The sequence below is a fragment of the Podarcis gaigeae genome, assembly GCF_964106915.1.
Source record: "Podarcis gaigeae genome assembly, chromosome: 10".
In the NCBI taxonomy this organism is placed as follows: domain Eukaryota; kingdom Metazoa; phylum Chordata; class Lepidosauria; order Squamata; family Lacertidae; genus Podarcis; species Podarcis gaigeae.
The window spans coordinates 35,962,274-35,984,626 of NC_139686.1; the positions used below are offsets into that span (position 1 = coordinate 35,962,274).

A 22,353-nucleotide genomic window follows, 5' to 3' on the forward strand; every position below is an offset into this window, starting at 1 on the left:
AATTAGCCAATCATGTGCAGCCCATTGTGTAAATAATGTATATAAAGCAGATACTTTGAGGGGACATTCATTCATTCCTCCTCACCACTATGAGCTGAATAAAGAGCATGAAATCACTTTGCGACTCTGAGTATATTTCACATAGGAAACAAGAAAGTGTTACTTAAAAAAAAAAGGAAGAACCTTAATCCTATGTGGCTAAACAAATTAAGGCAGTTGTAGCTTTTCAGAATACAAAGGTAGGCAAAGTGTCTTCTGATTCGCAAAGGTCCAAATGACAGCTTGCAAATGTTTTCAGACGCATGTTTCTGAATCCTTTTATATAGTGACAAATGTGTTTTTTTTCATGACTGATGACTAATAGGTTGGCTAGACAGATAAATATATACTCCGTGACTCAATTTGTTTAAGGTAGTCAAGTGTTTTGAGGTAGTTTAAGGTAAGGTGTCACTTAACCTTCTTGACGTATTTGAGCAAAATGAATCATTGTATCAATTATAGTTTCATGCACATAATTAAAGTTACAATTTTATGTTTGTGGTGAGTTTTTTAAATAAAACAACAACTCATATGTTACCTTATGAGTAGGTGTGTCATCTCGCTAACGTCTGAGAAGTGGGAATAACAAAATTTGTGGCAGTTCTTGTTAATTATGGAAGAGAATGTTATACTTTTAAAAGAATCTAAACCTTCAAGTCTTTTGGGACAAACCCTTGAACACCATGTGTTGTCTGTGATCATCTTAGCTCAAAAGTTTGTATACTTTATGTATAGTTCTGTTAAAATAAGCTGTCACTTAAAAAAATATAATACAATATAGCAAAGCAAAGCAGTGTATCCATTAAAACATTAAACAACTAAATACCAACAGATGTTTCTGTATATGCAGATGTTTAAATGTTTACCACGCTAACATGCATTCCAGCCTCTTTCTGCAAACCTGAATTATTTTCATGACCTTTGCTTAGCATTTTCCTTTTGAAAAATATGTAACATGATAACTCTGAAGGACAATGGTCTGCTGATACAAGATAGAATTTTAGTGCATCCTATTCCGAAGTAGCTTTTCTCTATTTCAAAGGCGTACAGAAATGAATTGGATCCACTGTGTTGTCTTGATAGTAAAACAGGGGGAAATATCATACCATTTAGAAAGGCAAATTTGTTTTAACTAATGTCATGTACTGCATACAGCTTTGTGAGTAGTAATATTGGAATAAACTATTGTATTTAATGTGTTGAAATTATCCATTATGTTTGTTTAGAAACATGTTCCTGCAATGGTACAGGTGACCATGCTTGTGCATTTTAAGCCCAAGGGAGTATTAAGGAGGTTGGTGTATGCCAGAAGACACACTGCCTCCTGTTCTCTCACCTTTCTCTGCAAACATGCCTTCCACAGATGCCACCATTTGTTCTCTGGACTTTGTCCAGATATGATTATTACTATATGAGGCCATTGTCTTATTTTCTTCCTCTTCTTCAGCTAGGCCTGTGGTTTTGCTGGACCACTAACTTCGATGCTGCAGATTATTCTGACACCACCATTTCCTCCTCCGTCTTCTATTCTTTATTTTCAGATCAATTTAGTTGTGTTCTATTTGATGTGTTTTCTTTATGACTACTTTTGTTACAAAGGGACGCCGGTGGCGCTGTGGGTAATACCTCAGGGCCTAGGGCTTGCTGATCGCATGGTCGGCGGTTCGAATCCCTGCAGCGGGGTGAACTCCCGTCGTTCGGTCCCAGCTCCTGCCCACCTAGCAGTTTGAAAGCACCCCTAAGTGCAAGTAGATAAATAGGTTCCGCTTTATAGCGGGAAGGTAAACGGCGTTTCTGTGTGCTGCGCTGGTACCAGCTCGCCAGAGCAGCTTCGTCACGCTGGCCACGTGACCCGGAAGTGTCTCCGGACAGCGCTGGCCCCCAGCCTCTTAAGTGAGATGGGCACACAACCCTAGAGTCGGACACGACTGGCCCGCAAGGGCAGGGGTACCTTTACCTTTACCTTACTTTTGTTACCTCGGAAATTCTGTGATTTATTTTCATGTTGTCAGCCACCTTGACCATGATTTTAACTATGGAAAAGCGGCATAAAAATACATAAATAGAGATTTATGTATGTATGTATTTTTCCTCAGAATGTGTCGCTGACTGGTACGGTGGAGATTATTTCTTACAAATATATACAGGGACAGTTTTTATTTCTGATGCCTTCTTTGATCTGCACAAGTACTTCACTTTCACTTCCTGGAAGCCACTTGCACCTCAGACACAAAGAGCTGAATTCTGAAAAGCAAGAGGGACCTGCAAAAAAGGGAGAGGGGTAGAGATTCTCCAATGTGGACTGCTCCATTTCATTCCCCTCCCCCTCCAACAGTTGGGCAGCATTTAATGGTCATTGAGCATGTTCAGTCACCATTAGACTCTGTTTGTGGAGGTGGGTGAGGGTTAGCTTTTTTTGTCTTCTAAAGATGTTTTGTACTTTTGCAAATCCTGGGATTTCACCAAGCCTCATAATATCTCCCTCTTGCATGTGGCTACATAATGGTCAGCATGAATGAAGAGATTGGTTGTATTTGGAGGTAATGTGGAACTTCTGATGCCACAAATCTTCTTTAGATTTGAACTCTGTCTTAGCTAAAAAGATGTTGCTCCTCCTGCTTTTGTTTTTTTAAATAATTAATTTTGGTGAAAGATATTCCTAAATCATGGTGAGATCAAAGCCTTTGCCTGGTCAACATCTTTGCAGTTACCTTGTTTATTTTAAAGACCTTTCACTAAGAATAAATGACTGAGAAAGTTGGGGTTAGAAAAGTAGGTCTGCTTGTTAAAAGATTAGACAGATAAGTACGGTTTTCAGGGGGGGGGGTTGCCGGAAAGATCGTTTCAATCCCTGTCCCATGAGAGCATTTGTGTGTAGCAATCAGCTAAATTAGACTGCCATATGGGTAAATGGTGCAAGATAAACCATTTTAAAATATTTGAATCTAGTTTTAAAAAACAAAACCCATTCATAGCATTCTTTTGTAAAGGAGCCTATGCACTTAAGAAACAGCTGATTCATAGATGTTGCAATGGTGATGGTAGTAACTGAAGAATTCTTGGTTGTTGTTATTCTCCTTGGTTATATTTATTAATAACCTAACTGCCTAATTGTACATATGTTGCTTTGGAAGGATATGTGCTTCAGAGAGCAACGTATTTCCCCTTGCACCCCTCTCACCACAAAACCTTTTAAATATTTTCTGTGCAGCTTGCAAGACTAACAATGTGACCGTGCCCTATAAGCTTCTGAAGTGATTTATTTCCCACCCATTTAAATAGTGGCACAAATGCACCCTGAAGGTTTTGTTTTTGCTAGTTATGTTAGAAGACAGTCACAAGCATTTTCGCTGGTGAATTTGAAAAAAAGAAGGCAAAGAAGCTCAGACGTTAGGACGCAACGTAAGACAAAGACCCAGACAGAGTATAGAAAAACGTTTGCTTGGCGGAGGGTTGGGGGTATGATTTCTGAATAGGAAAGCACCTCCAAAGTTTGTAGGGGGAGGAACAGGAATCAATGACACAGAATTTAATTGTTACAGGGACCTGATTGCCCTTTTAAGCAGTATTTAGATAGCTGATGCTGTTTTCACTGTTCATCCCGTGCTTTGAAAAATGATCCACTTACCCTATGAATTTACAAATAGAATCTTTGTATCTAGAAATGGATAGCACAGTTATTTAGAAACTAACACCACAGCTAATTATTTCTATATGTTATAAAAAACGCAAATTCCTTATTGCTTCCTCTTCCTTCAGTGTATTTGATAATTTTTGAAGGTCACTTTTGTATAGCATTCTGTGGCTGCAATTCTAAGCAGTCTTAGTGGAGTTCAGGCCTAACAGCCCAATCCTCACCATGAAATTACAAATGAATTCTGTGAGGCTTGATTCTACTGCAAGTACAGAAATCAGTACAGCGTGAGTACTAAAAGCCATAATTAATCAGTATGATCCCATTTCATAGTCACTTATCAATCTTTGGATTGTTTGGCAAAGTGTGCCTAAATTCAATAATTTTCTGTACCTTAAAAAAACACCCCACCAACCTCACACTATGGCAGGGGTTAATACTGAGAAATAATTAGAATTCTTTCAATGGAGAATTTTGTCAACCCTCAAATGAGTCTTACTTCAAGTCCTTGTGTTTTGCAAATACTGTAGATGTTTGGCTGGAGAAACATTGTTAGCCTTGGAGGGTGAGGAAGTACAAACTGTTCCTCTGGAGGAAGTTGTATATTAGGGAGATATGTGCATTATAGTTACTGGCCAAATTAAGCCCCATGCTTTGTGTTTGTGTGTGTGTGTGTGAGAGAGAGAGAGAGAGAGAGATGATGATGATGGATCACAACTCATTAGGCTAAGGGAGCTAGGTTCTCAGTGTTGTGAGAGTCAGCATATTGCAGGGGTAGGCTTTCTATTTGAAATGTACTAAAACTAGTACAGCTTGGCTTTTATTTTAAAGTACAGATTCCCCTGCCCCAACAGACAGCAATTTCCATCATTGGCTTTTCCATGTCTAACTTATACTTATTTGTGAGAGAGAAATAAAAAAGTTTTATATCATCCTAGGTTTCATGACACTAGATTGTGAGAGATCGTTGTCACAAAGGACAAGGTATTATTTCAATGGAAAATCTGGGGTCATAAAAAGAGAGAGCTTTCTTTGTTAATGAGTATATATTTCAGAACTGCAAAGATTGTTGGTGATTAATCTCATACTGAGTCATTCTGCTTTTCTCTGCACACAATATCTTAATCTCCTTCATTTGTAATTTAGCTGGTATTGTTTGAAAACATTATCATCTGAAGAGAAGCAGCAACAGATTAACAATGGACAGTGGAGAGGGCTTTAGCTTATAGAGCCTTAGCGTTATGGTCTATAGGTTTATTTTACTGAGTTGACAGAAATATGCAGTTTATGGTGTTTCCAGACACCTGTAGCTGTGATTCCAGGGGAACCTGGTGAAACTGACAAGGCTTTCACCAGGGTTTTCTAGACTGAGGCAGAGGTAGAGGGAAGGACTTGTTAACTGCATCGTTCTATTCTCCAGCTGATAAGCAGCACTGATGAAATCGACAAGACATTTTCCTGCAGCAAGTTTGACAAAGGCTTGAGAAATGGACAAGTCAATATCACTAGCCTTCTCTGGAATCCAGTCAGCTGTTGTTGGAGCTGGAGAGATTGCACACTGTCAGCAAAGCCACTGCACATGCTTCAGCCCCTACTGAGTCAATGGTTCTACACTCAGTTTGTGCATAAAGAAATATAGTACAGTTGTGCTGAAAATGTAATAATTTTCCTTAGCCTGTGAACAAAAATGGAATGAGAAGGGGAGTACAAGGAGATGCAAAAACTTTTTTTAATGAATGTTTTCTGTATTCTCAGAACTAAATAAGCAAATGGTGTAAAACCTGAACAAAACTGCTAGTAAGAAAGGAGCTGTTGTAGTTGGTCCTAATGTTTTGTTTTGTTTTGTTTTGCCATGTAATGTTAGTATTTCAGAGCAGTTATTTCTACTGTATTTGCACTGGGTAACTGTTAAGCCACCCTTTGCAGAAAGCATGTTATGGTGTATCAGTTTACTATTCTGTTATGCAAGTTTCATAGCCAATTTAAATGTCAACTCAGATTTCAGGGGAAACAAACAACTGGTTTCATTCTCGCTTCTATATTTTCACAATGACACTGAAATTGCACTGCGATGACACACACAAATTAAGAGTTACATTTTCTTGGTGGGTGGTTGTAAAGCATTCTGTGTTGCAGTGATACCTGGTCATGTGACAGTATAAAATAGACACTCTACCAGACTTTGAATAACAGCAGTAGGAAACTCTCAGAGATGACAACACCAATCTATATTATGATGAAATTTTCTGTAGTCCATGTAAGTGTATGCAATCATAATTCGTTGGTTTTTGAGGTGCCACAAATCATTTTTCTCTTTTTGCTCATATGGAAATGTTATGTTATAGTACCGTAATTCTACTTTTGATTTCCGGATACTATTATTCTATAAAGCTTATTATTAATAATAATAATAATTTGATGCTGATTCTGAGATTTTTTCTTCTTCTTTCCTTTAGATATTCTTTCAGAATATCATACTGATATTCCTTGCATGCTTATACTTGGGAACTTTATACTTGTGATCTTGAAGTATTGGGCAACAAAACCACTACATATTCCCCTTTCTACAATTGTGTATGCAATCTTTACAGAAGTGCATAGGCAAACTATGCAATTTGTACGTCACTTTTATCACTCATTGCTTGTTTATTCAGTACATGATAACTTATCACTGACAATGTAAATCACGGTAGTCAATGTTGTGCCCTCCTGATGTCATTAGACTTCAATTCCCATAAGCCTGAGGCAGCATGGCTAACAGTTAGGGATTATGGAGACTGTAGTCCAACAACATCTGTCTGTCAGCCTGTTAGCTACCCTTTATATAAACTACCTCTTTTGAAAAGCATTTTGTTTGTTCCATCTGTGTTGTTTGATCTGTGATAGTATATCCACACAGTCACTACTCATGCTGCACTTGATGGTACTCTGGCAAAATTCTGAAGTTCAAAGCACTTACCTTTTTTCAAGAACAATTTCAGCTAACAAAGATCTGGACTAGCTACAGCATTTTTTTAATATAAAAAAGTAAGTTCAGAATACATTAAGGTTAAAAGTTCAAGCAAATGTCTTCTTGATTTAGTTAGGTTACAAAGATGAGATTAAGGAAGGATTGTTTGTAATAGCTATGTTAAGACAGAGAGCACTGCATTTTGTAGGTTTTCAGGGCTATATGCTCTGCTATGTTCAGCATGTTACAAAGGCAGGTGAGATAGGCCTAATTATTCATTTTCTGTATTTCTTTAGTTCTGAATAAAATAGCATGTAGCAAAGATTGAAATTAAATGTTAGCAAGTGCAAAACATAAACAAAGCAACATAGCAACAATGTAGTGGCAGGGGTTTTTTAAATGCAAACATGTCTGCTCAGAAGTAAGTCTTATTTGGACTTGCATCCTAGTATGTTTATCCTAAATGTACATAAGAAGACAAGAAGAGCCCTACAGGATCAGTCCAGCTAGCCTAGCATTCTTTTGTCTGCAGTGACCAACAAATGCCTATGGGAAGACTGCAAGCAGGATCTGAACAGAACTGGGCTCCACCCCCTTGTGGTTCCCAGCAGTTGTTGTTCCCAGCAGTTTGTATTCAGAGACATACAGTACTGCCCCTGATCTGACATTGGAGGTAAAACCTAGCCAATGTGGCTAGCAGCCATTGATAGCTTTATTCTCTGTGGGAGCAAAACGAATATTTTCACAGTAACGAAATCAGGAAAGCGACTTCCTTCCTTTAATCAACTATTAGTTGAGCTTCAAGATAATCTGGTTCTTTAATCCTTCTTTTCCCTGTCTTGCATAAATTGCAACCACCATTTACATTAGTTGACCTCATTTTCAGCTCTTGGCTTCAAGTTGTTGCTGGGTTTTTCTGGGTGGGGGGGCTTATATTTATAATTTTAAACAATACTGTGACATGAAACAGAAACACTGAACTATAAAAAGGGAAACGCTAGAAGTGATTAAAAAAAACATTATTGGGAAGCACAGTGTGGCATGCATAAAGCATAATGTTACAGATCTGGGGTAACAGAGTTTGGGGGGGGGTGCAAGGGTGCCCATAACTGCTAGATTTAGTGAATGTTAGAAAGTAATAAATAGTAGAATTTATATACTATTTGGAGTTTTGTAGGGAAGATGCCAAGCCAGTGAAAGATACAGGCTAAGCTTCTTTCCCAGGTCAGGGCCTGTGGCGTTTGCCCTCCTAGGTGGGTCATAAGGAAAGGGTTAAATGAGTGTGAAGTGATTGGCCAGTGGGAACCCAAGGGGAGGAGTTAGAGTTAGAGTTAGTGTTGTTAAGGAGTCAGTTGAGAGTTGGAGAAGGAAGAGGGAGGATAAGTCTGTGGGTTGGTCTGGTTCTGATGTGAGAGAGTGGGAGAAACTGTTAGGAGGAGTCAGATAGATAGTGGGATAATTAATTGGGAAGGTATAGGTCAGTAAAGAAACTAAGATTAAGAAACTGACAAGAAAAAATATCTGAAACCATAACCTTGTTAACACTTATAAAACAAACTTGATTATTTGTTGTAATGTTAACAACTGTCTGGACTCAGTGTGTACCTGAGAGAAACGGGTTGGTGGCAGCGGGGAAGTGATAATAGTGGTGGCACAGGGATCAATAGACCGTCAAACGTCCGGGGACCCTGTGTGATTGCCACAGGGCCTCACCTGGTATAGTTGTTGTTAAGATGCTGGAAGCAAATCATTAACTCATCAGTGGAGGCTCTGGCAGTGAGGGGAGGAGGTTGCCAAGGTGGCAGGGTGTGGATGTTGTGTCAAACAGGAAAAATATTGCCCTTTCAAAAAATCAGAGTTCTGGAAGAAGGGGGGGGGAGAGCAGAGAGATGGGGAAGAGCTGTTTTCTGCAAAGGCTGTAGGGCAGAAGAAGTGGGCAGAACTCCATGAGCTTCTGTCAAGGCCAGAACCACCTTGGGAGGGTGGGACAGAGGCATGGAGATGGCATGCAGGATGCCTTGGACTCCAGGGTTGCACTGCTCGGAGGAACAAGTGCCTCGTGAGATGAACTCTCTCCAAAGTAGACCCAGGTGTAAATATGCGTACAATAAACCATATTTCTTAAAGACACAACAGTCTCTGCCATACCTTGATTCCCAGTGGAAACACAACCTTTGGTAAGCTCCTGGAACCCCCTGGAATCTTGCTACCATTTGGCAGAGACTGGAGGTGGTGCAACCTTTGTAAAAATAGTTTCATAACCCAAAGTGCTGCTTTCAAGCATTTGCTGTTGCTTGAATTGTAAACAATGCGGTCATCATCCAGGTGATTAAACTTGAGTTTATAGCCTTCCCTCTGAGTATTACTCTTCACAAAAAACATGTTTCAGTTTCAGCTAGTGTTATTCATGCCCTTTGGCTGGACTTCCTGGAATATTATAGGTCAGCTCCAGGGGTGTGGGAGGAATTGCTAATGGGACACTAAAATTAAACTGCTACTAGTGGTAGCAGTGGCTTGGCATTGTTTCCTTCATGAACTGTTTGATCTCTGACACCAGTTGCCAAAAGCAACCTAGAGAAGTTATTCCATTCCTGTCCTTTGACCAAGGCCTAGTATAGCCAAGTAGGCCCTGGTACCCAAGTCCCATAATTCACCCCCCCCATGCCAACCCACCAACCATTTCAGGTGAGTGGGCAGTGCTATTATCTCTTCAGTCATCATTTTCAGTCTGTGCCAGACCAATTCCCTTACTCCCTGTGTAGCCACTTAAACTGCATGATTATAAATCCACTCCCTGACTATTAATCACCAGTCACTCACCAGCAACTACTGGAATACTCGAAGATATTTTTTATGCAACAGTGGGCATAAGACAACATTTGAATGACATTCCCCACTTGAAGGTAGAATCCATTGAGTATAACTGGTAGGTATATTTAATTCCTAAGGCTTGCTTCACACGCACACTCTTCCAGTGAGGAACTTTCTGCATAGGTTATCAACTTACTGTGTTAAACTGTAATAGGTCTAAACTGTCATTCGGATCACTGCACAGAAACCATATTTTTAAATGATGTCTTAATAGGAAACATAAAATTTCATCTGCCTGCTGAGAGCTGAACAGAAGACTTAGGTATCTTACTTTCTTTATGTTAGATTGCTGCAAATATTGTAATATGTCAAAGAATCAATTTTCTAAACTTGTTAACAGTTAACAGTTTTTCTTGAAGTGTAGTGAGGTTTTTAGACTGTTGGTTGGTTTCTATATGCATTCAATTTATTTTGTGCTAGAAACAACAGCTTGATGCTAATCAATGTCTATCTGTTCACAAACATGGCATCTGTTAATGGATTTGTGGTTGTACGGTGGACTGGCGATGAAGTGGTACATGTGCCTCTTGTTAGAGCCAGGAGAGACATTTTTTAGAATAATAAGTGTATTGGGAAAGGAAGGCTGCAGTACCTTTTAAGGTCTGTGTTGAGTAGGAGTTCTGGCAAGCAGAGCTTTTTAATCCCTATATAACAGATTGCACCTGCGCTCGATATTGAGGTACAGAAAGCAGGTCTGCCTGTATAGTCGCCCACTGAAAGGTTTCTGAAATCAGAGTTCAGATCTTCAGAAAGTAAGGAATAGTATTCTAAATCTTGTCAAAAGCCAATCTGATCCAGCAGCCTGCACATGTCAATACAGTGGTACCTCGGGTTAAGTACTTAATTTGTTCCGGAGTTCCATTCTTAACCTGAAACTGTTCTTAACTTGAAGCACCACTTTAGCTAATGGGGCCTCCCGCTGCTGCTGCACCGCTGGAGCACAATTTCTGTTCTCATCCTGAAGCAAAGTTCTTAACCCGAGGTATTATTTCTGGGCTAGTGGAGTCTGTAATCTGAAGCATATGTAACCCGAGGTACCACTGTAGCCCAGTTCACATGTCACATTAAACCATAGTTAAAAACAATGGCTTAAAGTGAATGCGTATCATGCTCCTCCTCCTTTTCCGCTCTTCCTTGGCTCTGGCTGCACTAGTTTGTTTCTCCCCAAACACCACAAGTAAGCAAAAAAGAAAGCTTGATTGCCACTTGATTGTTTGGAGCACTCTCCAAACAAACTGCTTCAGATGCAAGAGGTTTGGATGTCGCAACCAAGCCACACAATGGCTTGTTCCTTGGCAGGGGAGAGGAGCAGGATTCGGGGACAGAGCAGAGTGGTACGTTTTTGGCATTGTGCACTAGCTCACTGTGAATTCACAGTAAATCATAGTTTGCTTTTAATTAAGTATAGTGTAATGTTACATGTGAACCACAACATTGAGAAGCTCACAAGTAGGGCAAGGTGGAGACAGTCAGAGGTAATTAGGCACTGTATGAAGAAATGCTTCCTTTTGAATCTATGTCACTGGATGACTGAAGAACCAGACTACATGTTTGCTTAAATACGTAGCAAGCAGCTATGTACTTTGTTTTTCCTAACTAATTACAGGGGTAGAAAATTCCCCCTCTTAGATTCCTAGCCATGCCAGGGAGCAGAGGGTGATCTCACTCAAACTGCAGTGTGGGAGTGATGAAGACATAAGCCGAACCTTCCTGCTCACCCCTAGGTTCTGTAACTCCTGTGGAAAACAACATAGTTATGAATTTAAATGTGTGTCTTGTTTGGCCCTTTTGGTGTTTGGGAGCATGGAAAGTAAATTATCTATGGAAGTCTAAATAAAGTGGTGCTGCTCGTTGAAAACAAACAAACAATTTTTGTTCTTTCCATCCTATGCATGGTGTATCTACCGCCTATGTCACCAGACAATGATTGGTTTCAAACAGCCCTGCATGTTTGGTCCATACAGTGGTACCTCGGGTTACATACTCTTCAGGTTACATACGCTTCAGGTTACAGACTCTGCTAACCCAGAAATAGTGCTTCAGGTTAAGAACTTTGCTTCAGGATGAGAACAGAAATCGTGCTCTGGCGGTGCGGCAGCAGGAGGCCCCATTAGCTAAAGTGGTGCTTCAGGTTAAGAACAGTTTCAGGTTAAGAATGGACCTCCGGAACGAATTAAATACTTAACCTGAGGTACCACTGTACTTGGTTTTTGCTCCACGTTTCTTCCTGGTAAGTAGTACAGTGGTACCTCAGGTTGAGAACTTAATTCGTTCCTGAGGTCCGTTCTTAACCTGAAACTGTTCTTAACCTGAGGTACCACTTTAGCTAATGGGGCCTCCTGCTGTCACGCACCACCGCTGCGCGATTTCTATTCTCATCCTGAAGCAAAGTTCTTAACCTGAGGTACTATTTCTGGGTTTGCAGAGTCAGTAACCTGAAGTGTCTGTAAGCTGAAGCATCTGTGACCCTAGGTACCACTGTATTACAAGCACGTGAGAAGCCATCTCCTTTTGAATAACTGGCAGTGGGATGCAGTTCCTCTTCCTGAATCTTTCTGATTAATTCAATTCTCAGAACCTATGTAGAAAAAAAACAAATATTGTTTTTGCCTGAGAGATAATGGGCAAAGGTTATTCTGACTGATGGGTGCAATCTACAGATATCTCAAACTTTGTTTTTATAAGGGTTTTTTGCTTTCCTGGACCTCCCTTCTATTTTAGCCTGCCTGATTCCAGATGAAGGAACAGAATGAGCACCACATCACTGGCTCTAAGCTGTTCATCTTTCCTTTGTGAATACTGAGATTGCAGCTGCCAAATGAGGTTTTCATGGCTTTGGAAGGCTAATTATGATAATATTTGAGAACGCTGTTAACAAATTGTGTTGAGGGTATTAAAAGTGATGCCTGTAGCTGAATTGGTTGTCCTCTGTAGTATAGGAATCTTTGAATCTTTTGGTCAAATGAGATACTTAATGAGTTTTTCGGTCACAGCACATTACTAAATTAGATGTTATGTAATAAAACAAAAGTACTTGCATACCATATGGACTTTTTATTTTGGAACCTGGAACAGGCGATTTCATTTTTAATTAATTTAATGGGAAATGAATAGTGAAACACAGTGGGTGATAGCCAACTTCCTGTCAATTTTAGGGTAGATAAATGGAAAACTATTAACTTAAGTTAGTCCTGAGAAGTTTTGATTTTGACAGGTGTACTCTGGCTATATAATTGTTAATGATATTATCTGGGGTATTACACATCTTATCAGTTTTGACATTCTGATAATGAAATACTAATAAGTGACTTTTGAAAATGATAAAATGGCATACTGCTTTAGAGAGTTAAGGTAGGGCTTCTGAGATGCATTTTTGTAGAAAAATATTGTCTGTAATACATGTTTTTTCTAGGAAAAAACCACTTTATAACATTTGTTTATACATATATGAGAAATTATATTTCACTTCCTGATAATATTTTATGTATAGCACACAGACCTAAGCCCTATTTAGATAATAATTTGTCCTACTAATTTTAGCTTCTGTTTGTAAGAACATGAACAAAAGGGAACTCAATAAAGTATGGTAACTCTTTCTCTAAGAATCAAAGCAAAACAAAGATCAATAATAAGACAGCATTGTACATATTTTCATGGGGATATGAGTAGAAATCCAATGCCACAGAGAGAAAGGAAATTAAGGAATAGGGCGGTGTCCACATTGATGTTTTCATTTTATCTGTGTGCACAATTTCCTGTTAACCGTCAATGCTCTCTCTGTTTTGATCTTCTTGTACAAAACAATGCACAAGGATTAGAATTACAAGCATTTGCATGACTGATGTGGAATTAACTTTTGTTGGCCCTTTCTGTTGCCACATTACTAGCCTAGTTTCTTCAATGTTGGGACTTTTATTATTTATTATTATTTTATTATTAAAATAAATATTGGGGTGAATGTGACCCCTGTACATGATAATGCCATTTGCTAGGTTGCCTACAATCCAATAAATAGGATTTATTATAAATGCAATAATAAATAAAATATTCCCTCCGAGGAGCTCAAGGTGGAATAAACCATTCACCCGCTTCCTAGTTTTATGATCACAACAACTCTGCGAGGTAGGTTAGGCTGACCGAGTGTGACTGGCCCAAACTTAACCAGTGAGTTTCACTTCATTTCACTTCAGTGGTCTTAGGAATCTGTGGATGAGTTGAAAAGATATGGGGTTTAAAAAAAAGACCACCAAGCAGTCTGAGAACGAGACCAAGAAGAAAAACATAACTATCACAATCTTGAGCACAATATCCAGAGAGGCCATATTATTCTAGCCCTCAGGTTTGCTGTTCCTCTCAATATAGTTGATTAAAAGCAGCAGCTCCATCTGCTGGCACTTGACAGTCACTACGCACAGAGTGCATTTTAATGCCTCTCAAATTCTACATGCTTGCACACTTGGTATAGTTAAGGTTAATATAATCTTAATGATACCAAGTAGCATTCATATTTGTATAAAATTGGTCTCTGAATGAGAAAATACATGCATTTCAACTGTAGGGGGTTTTTAAGGGTGCTGGGAGAGGAAACCTACAGTTCCCATGATTCTTGGAGTATATCTGGGTGCCTTAAATATATGGTTGTGTAGGCAGCCCTATTGGGATGCGGGTGGCGCTGTGGGTTAAACCACAGAGCCTAGGACTTGCCGATCAGAAAGTTGGTGGTTCGAATCCCCGCGACTCGGTGAGCCACCATTGCTCGGTACCAGCTCCTGCCAACCTAGCAGTTTGAAAGCACGTCAGAGTGCAAGTAGGTAAATAGGTACCGCTCTGGCGGGAAGGTAAACGGTGTTTCCGTGCGCTGCTCTGGTTTGCCAGAAGCGACTTAGTCATGCTGTCCACATGACCCAGAAGCTGTACGCCGGCTCCCTCGGCAAATATAGCGAGATGAGCGCTGCAACCCCAGAGTCATCCGCGACTGGACCTTATGGTCAGGGGTCCCTTTATCTTTACTTAGGCAGCCCTCCTTGCAAACACTGGGAGCTTCCAGGCAAAAGCTTCTTCAGGAGCACAAAAAGTACACCAGGCAGCATCTCAGAAGTACATCCTACCCAGAAATGTTATACTGTACGATGTAAGTTAAGTGATAGTAGTACCCATGCTTATTCTGCTAGTCAACAGGCAGCAATCAGAACAATCCCCCATGCTTGTAGGTGTTAAGCATTCTGAATTGCACTGCTGGTCATTTGCAAATACCCTGCGTAGACATGCACATGCAGAATCCCAGGCTGTCTTACAGTCTTATCATTTCAGACACAGCAAAAATAATGTTTGAATATGTTTCTCCAAATAATGATTACATCTTACATTTCCAGCGACGCAAATACTAGGAACAGACTGTGTGTTGATGAAGCTGTTAGGGCACATCTGGAGCTGCCTCTTATCCTTCAATCTAATTTGCTGACAGTTGACTTGGGACACAGACGGCCAAAGCTGCTCCCCTGGGCAGCTCTTGGAAGCTGCATGAACATCACAGCAAGGATTAGCACAGGTTTTCTGTGACCTGGCTTGATCCTCTGCTACACTGTAAAGGAGATAATTCTGTGTGGGTCAACAGAACATACATTATGAGCACTGTGCATGGCATGAGCACATTGCACATTCTAGGGTGTGCACATTTCACGTTTGCTGATTGTGACAGTCCTGATGCGAAGCTGCTCTTGCATAATGCTTGTAAACTCTTAGAGTTTAATGAGTGTCATCTGGATAAAGCTATATGCTCTTTAGTTCATTGGAAACAACAAAAGATTTCAATGAGACTACTTTGTCTAATTTTCCTTCAACTGCATCATTATTTTCATTATCCCCATTAATGCTTTCTCCCCTCATAGTAAACAAAAGGTACAGATTGGTAATTAAATCTACAACAAATCTACATTTGCAAGCAAAATGTGAACAAAGATTTGGTCTTCACTGTTGAATACTTGGAAAAGAAATTTTAATGCGTATGGAACACTTAGAACACTAGTCCTTCTGCTGATAACTCTTTTCAGGATAGCACATGCTGGGCAGATTTTAATAAGTTCAGTATTCAGTTTTGCTGTTTCATCACTTCTCTTTTACAATATACATCTACAGCCTCTTCTGCAGTCAAAATCTGCATATGAAGGGTTTCTTACTCTCAGTATATAGGAAAATGGGAAGGGTTGGATAACAATAAGCAAATGACTCACTTGTGTACTGTCTGCATGATGGAATAATTTATAGTCGTGAAATGCTGTAGACATATATTCTTTCAAACTAAGTGATTATGTGTTAAGGAAGCTACAGCTGAGCAATGGCATTTGGGGAAGTTCCACATGACAATGTTAAGTTTATTTTCTCTCTGCATAGTGCTTTCCTTCCACACAGTGGAGTATATATGGGGAAGTATATGTGTGTAAATGATAGATCACAACCATTTCAGCTTTTAGCTAGATGTATGTTACCAAAATTAGCTGCTGTGCATTCCTTCTTAGCACATCTTTCTATCCTGGAGAGTAGCATACAAAAAGGAGAAAAGAAGCTAAAACCACACAGAGATGCTCTTGTGTTGAAACAAAACGAGAGCATGTTAGCTAGCTATTCAGGTACAAAGGGGAATTGCTGAAATATTAACAAGATATCATTAAAAATAACTAGCTGCTGGAATTTGGAGGAGAGGAAAGGATAATGGTCAGATTTTGACAAAGTAGTTGAACCTGACTCCTATTGTTTTCAGTGTGTACTAAGTTCACCTAACTTAGCTCTGGCTCCACCCCAGATAAGTGTGGCACGTCTTTTACTTATTCATGTTCACATACCTACAATGAACATTGTAATGGGAGATAGTTAACATTGTGCTCTGGTGAGTTGCTTTCTGAACAGCACCTCAAAAACAAATTATTATGTTAAGCATTTTAAAGCAACTGACATTGAAACAACAAAAATATATATAAAACAACAAGCAGCCAGCAATTTTAAAAACAGCAGTTCACCAAAACTTTAAATTCAGTAACATGTTTTTAAAATGTAGTAGGTTTCACCTTATGATAATATAGGCACTGTTGTGACGTGGGGTTTGTGATTTCAGCTCTCTTGACATAATATGCTGGAGACAGTTCTCTAGTAACACTTCTTTATTAAAGCAAACAAGACTGGGGCCTGAGGAGGGGAGAGCTACATTTATAGGGACAGGGAACAAGCTAGAAGGGATACATTTTGGAGGGAACAATATCAGGCAATCACAGTCCTGCCTTTTGGAGGAAACCAATAAGACAGAGGATCCAAATACAGCAGCTTAAATGAACCAATAGTAGCTGTACCCTCTGGAACCAAAAGGCAGATACTTTACCCTAATGCAATACAGACAATAATAATACAGATATAAAATCCTTTGACTCAATACACAACAGGCACTTCACAGATCTGCCCAGGAAAGCTATTTCAAAGGTGAGAGGCTACCACTGAAGAAGCTAATTCCCCAGTTGCCATTCACCTCATCTCCTGAATATTGGGTTACCTGTAGACCAGCCTGAGAAGCAGATCTTTTGGGAAGATTTCTATTGAAGAAGGCAGTCCTTTAAAAATCCTGCTAATAAGCCATTTGGGGCTTTAAAGGTCAAGAACAGCCCTTTCAGTTGTGCCTGAAAACAGACTGGTAGTCTCTATAGATCTTTTAGCACAGGCAAGATGTGCTGAATCTGGCTCATCCCAGCCTAACAATTTAGCTTCCATTTTCTCGTCTGCTCTATCCACCAGAGCCTTTCTTTGCATGCAGGGAAAGTCCTTAATTCACTGATGGTTTAAGGCCAGTCGAAGCCGTTCCCAGGATGTGGCCACTGTCACATGCTAATAGTTTCTATGAGCCACAGGTGAGAGCTGAGTGCAGAGTGGGGACCAAAGATGGGCAAACCACCCCAGAAAAAGCACAATGTGTCCCCCCCCCCACCAGAGGTACTAGCCCTGCTCTAACACCCCATACACCCCATGGCGTTAGTAGGTGATGTGATTCTGTATGTATGTTGTTTCCCTCTAGCTAACACTATTTACACAGTACCAGCTTAACATACAATTGGTTGTTCTTTTTCTCAGTTTGGATTGAAGCTGGTGTGGGGAATAATTCATCAAAACACAGTATTTAAATTTTTAAAATGACAGATATGATTTGAATTACATGTAGATATGAATTACAACTAATGTTATGTGTACACTGATTCCCGGACCAGCAGTGTTAGTGCACTGGAAGCAGAGTAAATGGGGTAGGTTCACAGCCTTAGATGAACTCTCCCCTGTTCCTTCATTAGCCTTTTGTCCAGTTTTATGGCATGTCATAGGAAACCACAGAGCTTGGGGAGCAATTTACCTCTGTGAGGAAAAGAGATTCCATCGTTTAAAGTAGGGAGGAAGAGGGTCAGAACAGCAGCTGTTCAGGCTTATGTCTTGGTATATGCAAAATATTTTTAGAATACTTTTGTACTAAAGGAAATAAACATTTATGTAGGATTGTGAGCAGATCCACCCGGCCTAGGAAGTATGTACATTTTGTCCTGGGTAACATTGCTGATTAGATTTTGTATAAACATGTTAGTAAGCCGACAATGTTAGTCTGAGTTTGCTATGAGTCGAGAGGGCTGAATTGCTTTAGGAAATGAGTGGCTCCGTGTTAACGTACAAGAGTTAAAATCATGAAGGTCTGAGGACGTTTCTGCTTTTGGTGCTGAATTGCTGTGTGGCATATTGCATGTCACTGTAATCACTCTGTGGTCTAACTCCCAGAATTCTTAAAATCCTTGTGGCAATATGTCAGACTATCGATTATACATTTGCAGTGTGTTGTACGCCTATTGAGTAACAGTTATAAAGTGTGACGGATGAACATGCAGATGAATTCAGAGTTGAGATTACTTTTTTACTGCTTTCAAAAAGCAGACCATATTGGATATTAGATCATTATTATGGAATAGATGCTGCTTTTATAAATATAATTATTATGCCCACATATATTATAGGAGCATCTTATAATTCATAATTCTTGTCAGTTGTTCAGTGATAGATCTGAGATAATATTGAAATGCTTCGGCTTAATTTGGATTGAATTTTGTTCAGCCAATGCATTTGTCATTTCATTAGCATGGCAGACCATTAATCTCATTCATCAAAACTGTCCTATACTGTGAACTGAGCGAGCAATGACATGTTCGGCTTCTGCCTTCATTTTATTTTGCATGGATTGTTAAATTTTGTTGCAAGCTGCCTTGAGAATGAAGGCCAGGAAGTAGAATATAAATATTTGAAATAAACTAATAAATCTTTACTAAAATACCAACAGTGATATTCTTCCTTCCTGTTTGGAACATGGCCAGTCTCTAAGAAAATAGTTTCTTCTTAAAATCTGTTACCAAGGAGTTCAGCCTCACTGTCATTTTAAGTATGCCTCTAGGCCAGGGTCGTCCAACACATGGCCCCTCAAGGCCTTTTTTGGTGCGCGCACAGACACACACACACACACAGCCCACGCGTTGCCTTCCCAAAGCTGAGTAAGCAAGTCGCTGGGCTTTGGGATTATGGTGTGTGTGTGTATGTATGTATGTATGTATGTAGTCAGTCTCTTTGCTTTCTCTCATCAGCAGAGACTTCCGATTTAGTCTGGCTATTATGTGTGGTAAAAATTCATTCATGTTTAATTAAAAACACCTAACATAATTTGAATGCTAATGCTGATGGTGCACGTATCTTTTGTGATGAGCATGTTACATCTCATCTGCACTGCATATTACATCCTAGTTAGAATAATGTTGACCACAGCCTCGTCATGCATGTGCACAAACACTACATAAGAAGTGTTGTATAAGGGAACATTTTCATTTCTATGGGATTTGTTGTTTTTTCTAGGCAATTTAAATTATGTTTTGCTGCAATTAAGAATCAGGATAAGGATAATAACGATTACCTCCTTTATTGCATTGTGTGACGATGCTTATCAGGTCCAAAGTGCAAAGTATCCAATAGGTTATAACTTAAAGATACAGTACTGCTGCCTTGTACATTGCACTACAAACCAGGTTCTCTTATCATCTTAGCACTTTTCCACTTCATGACTGGATAGCTTTTCAGACTTAGGGTACAATTGAAGGTATATTACTTGCACTCAGGCTGTGTAAACACTATAAAGCACATTCAAAGCACATTATCCCTTCCTCAAAGAATTCTAGGCACTATCATTGCTGAGAATTGTAACTCAATGAGGGGTGAATTGCTGTGCCCAACTTTCTTTGATTGAGAGAATGTAAAGTGTGCTTTAAAGGTATAGCATGTGTGCTGTCTCAAGAAGCATACTTACTATGTACCGATATTTGTCAGATGTACATCATATTTATGAACTGTGAGAAACCAGCTCTGCTCATTTGCAGGGAAGGGAAATAATGTACTATTGGATCAAATTGCTAGGGGTACCAGCTGAGCTACAGAATAAGAGGTCAAATAAGAAAGCAATGTGTTGCATTGGCTACTAAGTTGATAAAAAGAACTGAAGTATTTGCTTGGTCTGAAAACCAGGAACAGTTGCTCAACAAAATTAATATAGAGAGTGTAGTTAGGAAAATGGAGGATAATTTATTTGTGTATCAAACAAAAAGCCCTATGGATTTTTTTAATCTGGAAGACATTTTGTGCTAAGTATGGTATTAACTTTATCATTTGATGCCAGTTTTGAGTAATATGGCACTGTTTTGGTATGAGCAGCATAGTCTACTCAGAAGGAAGTATGTTATATTCAGTTGTGCTTACTCCCAGGCAAGTCTGTATAGGACTACAGCATTAGATTCCTAGTATTTACTGTTTTAGGGGATTGTGTGGTGCTAACTGGATGTTTATACTAGTGTTCTGCATGGCTGAATGAGCAGAACACTTATTTCCCCATTGGACCAAGTTCCTGCATTGCAATAATGTTCCCACATCACAAATAATGTCATGCTTTGTGATCTTATATTAATTTCTTCTTAGAATTATTTATGAATTATTTCATAGAAAACGTAAGGTTGAATTTTAATCTCTTATAGGTTGACAGACATGATATGAATACCCTCAGCCTGCCTCTTAATATTCGCCGGGGAGGTTCGGACACCAACCTCAACTTCGATGTACCTGATGGTGTGTTTGAGTTTCACAAAGTAAAACTCAGTGCAGACAGTTTGAAGCAAAAGATTCTGAAAGTTACGGAGCAGATCAAAATAGAACAAACAGCTCGGGATGGGAATGTTGCAGAGTATTTGAAGCTCGTGAACAGTGCAGACAAACAACAAGCGGGTCGAATTAAACAAGTATTTGAAAAGAAGAATCAAAAGTCTGCCCATTCCATAGCCCAGTTGCAGAAGAAATTGGAACAATATCACAGAAAGCTCAAAGAGATAGAACAAAATGGTTCCTCCAAAAGTACCAAGGATACTTCCAAAGACAGCCTGAAGGAAATCCAACATTCCCTGAAAGATGCCCATGGGAAATCTCGTACTACTGGCCAGAGCAATGAGAGCAGCAAAACAGGTGTTCCAGGAGTCTCCTTGACACCACCAGTGTTTGTTTTCAGCAAATCCAGAGAGTTTGCAAACCTGATCCGGAATAAATTTGGTAGCGCTGACAATATTGCTCACTTGAAGAGCAGCCTGGATGATTTTAGGCCGGAAACTACTTCCAGGGCCTACGGCGGAAGTGCCACTATAGTGGCCAAGCCAAAATATACCAGTGATGATGAGTGCTCAAGTGCAACATCTGGCTCTGCGGACAGCAATGGAAACCAGTCCTTTGGCCATGGTGGAACAAATGCTCTGGAAAGCCATGGGAAACTATCAATTCTCTTTGAGGGACTGCGGGAAATAAAGGAAGCACAATCCCAGCTGGCAGATGACATTGAGAATTTAAAAGTACAATTCAAAAGAGAGTATGGCTTTATTTCTCAAACGCTGCAGGAGGAAAGGTACAGGTACGTTATTATGTTGGCCAGTTGAAATTGATTTTCACAGATAGGTGAGAATGAGGTGGTGTCAAAGCAATGCAACAAAGAGAAGAATGAACTAAGTACCCTTGAACTCCACCCATGACAATGATCAGCTGCATGTACTACATAGGCACATGTTAACGCTTCCCCATCATATATGCACTTGAAGAGGCTAACACATTTGCTGTTAGGGTAATGTGTGAAGTGTATTTTCAGAGTTCTCAGCAGGCTTATCAGGTGAGCACTCGTGGGGTAAAAAACCTCTTGTCATGTTAGTTTCTATAATCACATGCAAAAACTTACAACTTAGTGAGAATGGCAGTAATAATTATAATGATAATATAAAATTACTTTTTCAAAGGTTTACAATGTTCAGCTTGTATTCAAGGTAGTATACTTTTCTAATGCCAGTAGGGTTTCAGCTCAGGGAAACAAAAAGTTACCCTGAAAAAAAATGGTGATGATGCAGCCTACAAATAAGGAGGGATGCACTTTCATTAGATTTCACATAAAAGCCAAGTAAATTTTGTTTTTGTTAAGGTATGAGCGATTAGAAGACCAGCTGAATGATCTAACAGACCTCCACCAGCACGAGACAGCCAACTTGAAGCAAGAACTTGCTAGTATTGAAGAAAAGGTGGCGTATCAGGCCTATGAACGGTCGCGAGATGTTCAGGTACCAACTTTTGAAATTAAGTAACAGATTATTTTTTTGTTTCCAAAGAATTAGCCACTGTGGTCCAGTGATGAAAGCACAGGATTTTTTAGACTGAAAGATCTGAGTTCCAATTTAAGACTAGATTTGGGCCTTTGGAGATGGAGAAGGAAGTCAGTCATGCTTCCTATTCTTCA

General features: G+C 39.6%; 1 protein-coding gene across 3 annotated transcripts in view; it reads left to right on the forward strand.

The window, feature by feature from the left end:
• TMCC3 (transmembrane and coiled-coil domain family 3) overlaps positions 1–22,353 on the forward strand; it is a 91,852-nt gene that overhangs the window by 60,949 nt on the left and 8,550 nt on the right. For all 3 annotated transcript variants that reach the window (XM_083698692.1, XM_083698694.1, XM_083698693.1), the window contains exons 2-3: positions 20,570–21,486; positions 22,042–22,177. In XM_083698692.1, coding sequence (XP_083554818.1) covers positions 20,570–21,486; positions 22,042–22,177 — 1,053 coding nt within the window. The remainder of the gene's footprint in view (positions 1–20,569; positions 21,487–22,041; positions 22,178–22,353) is intronic.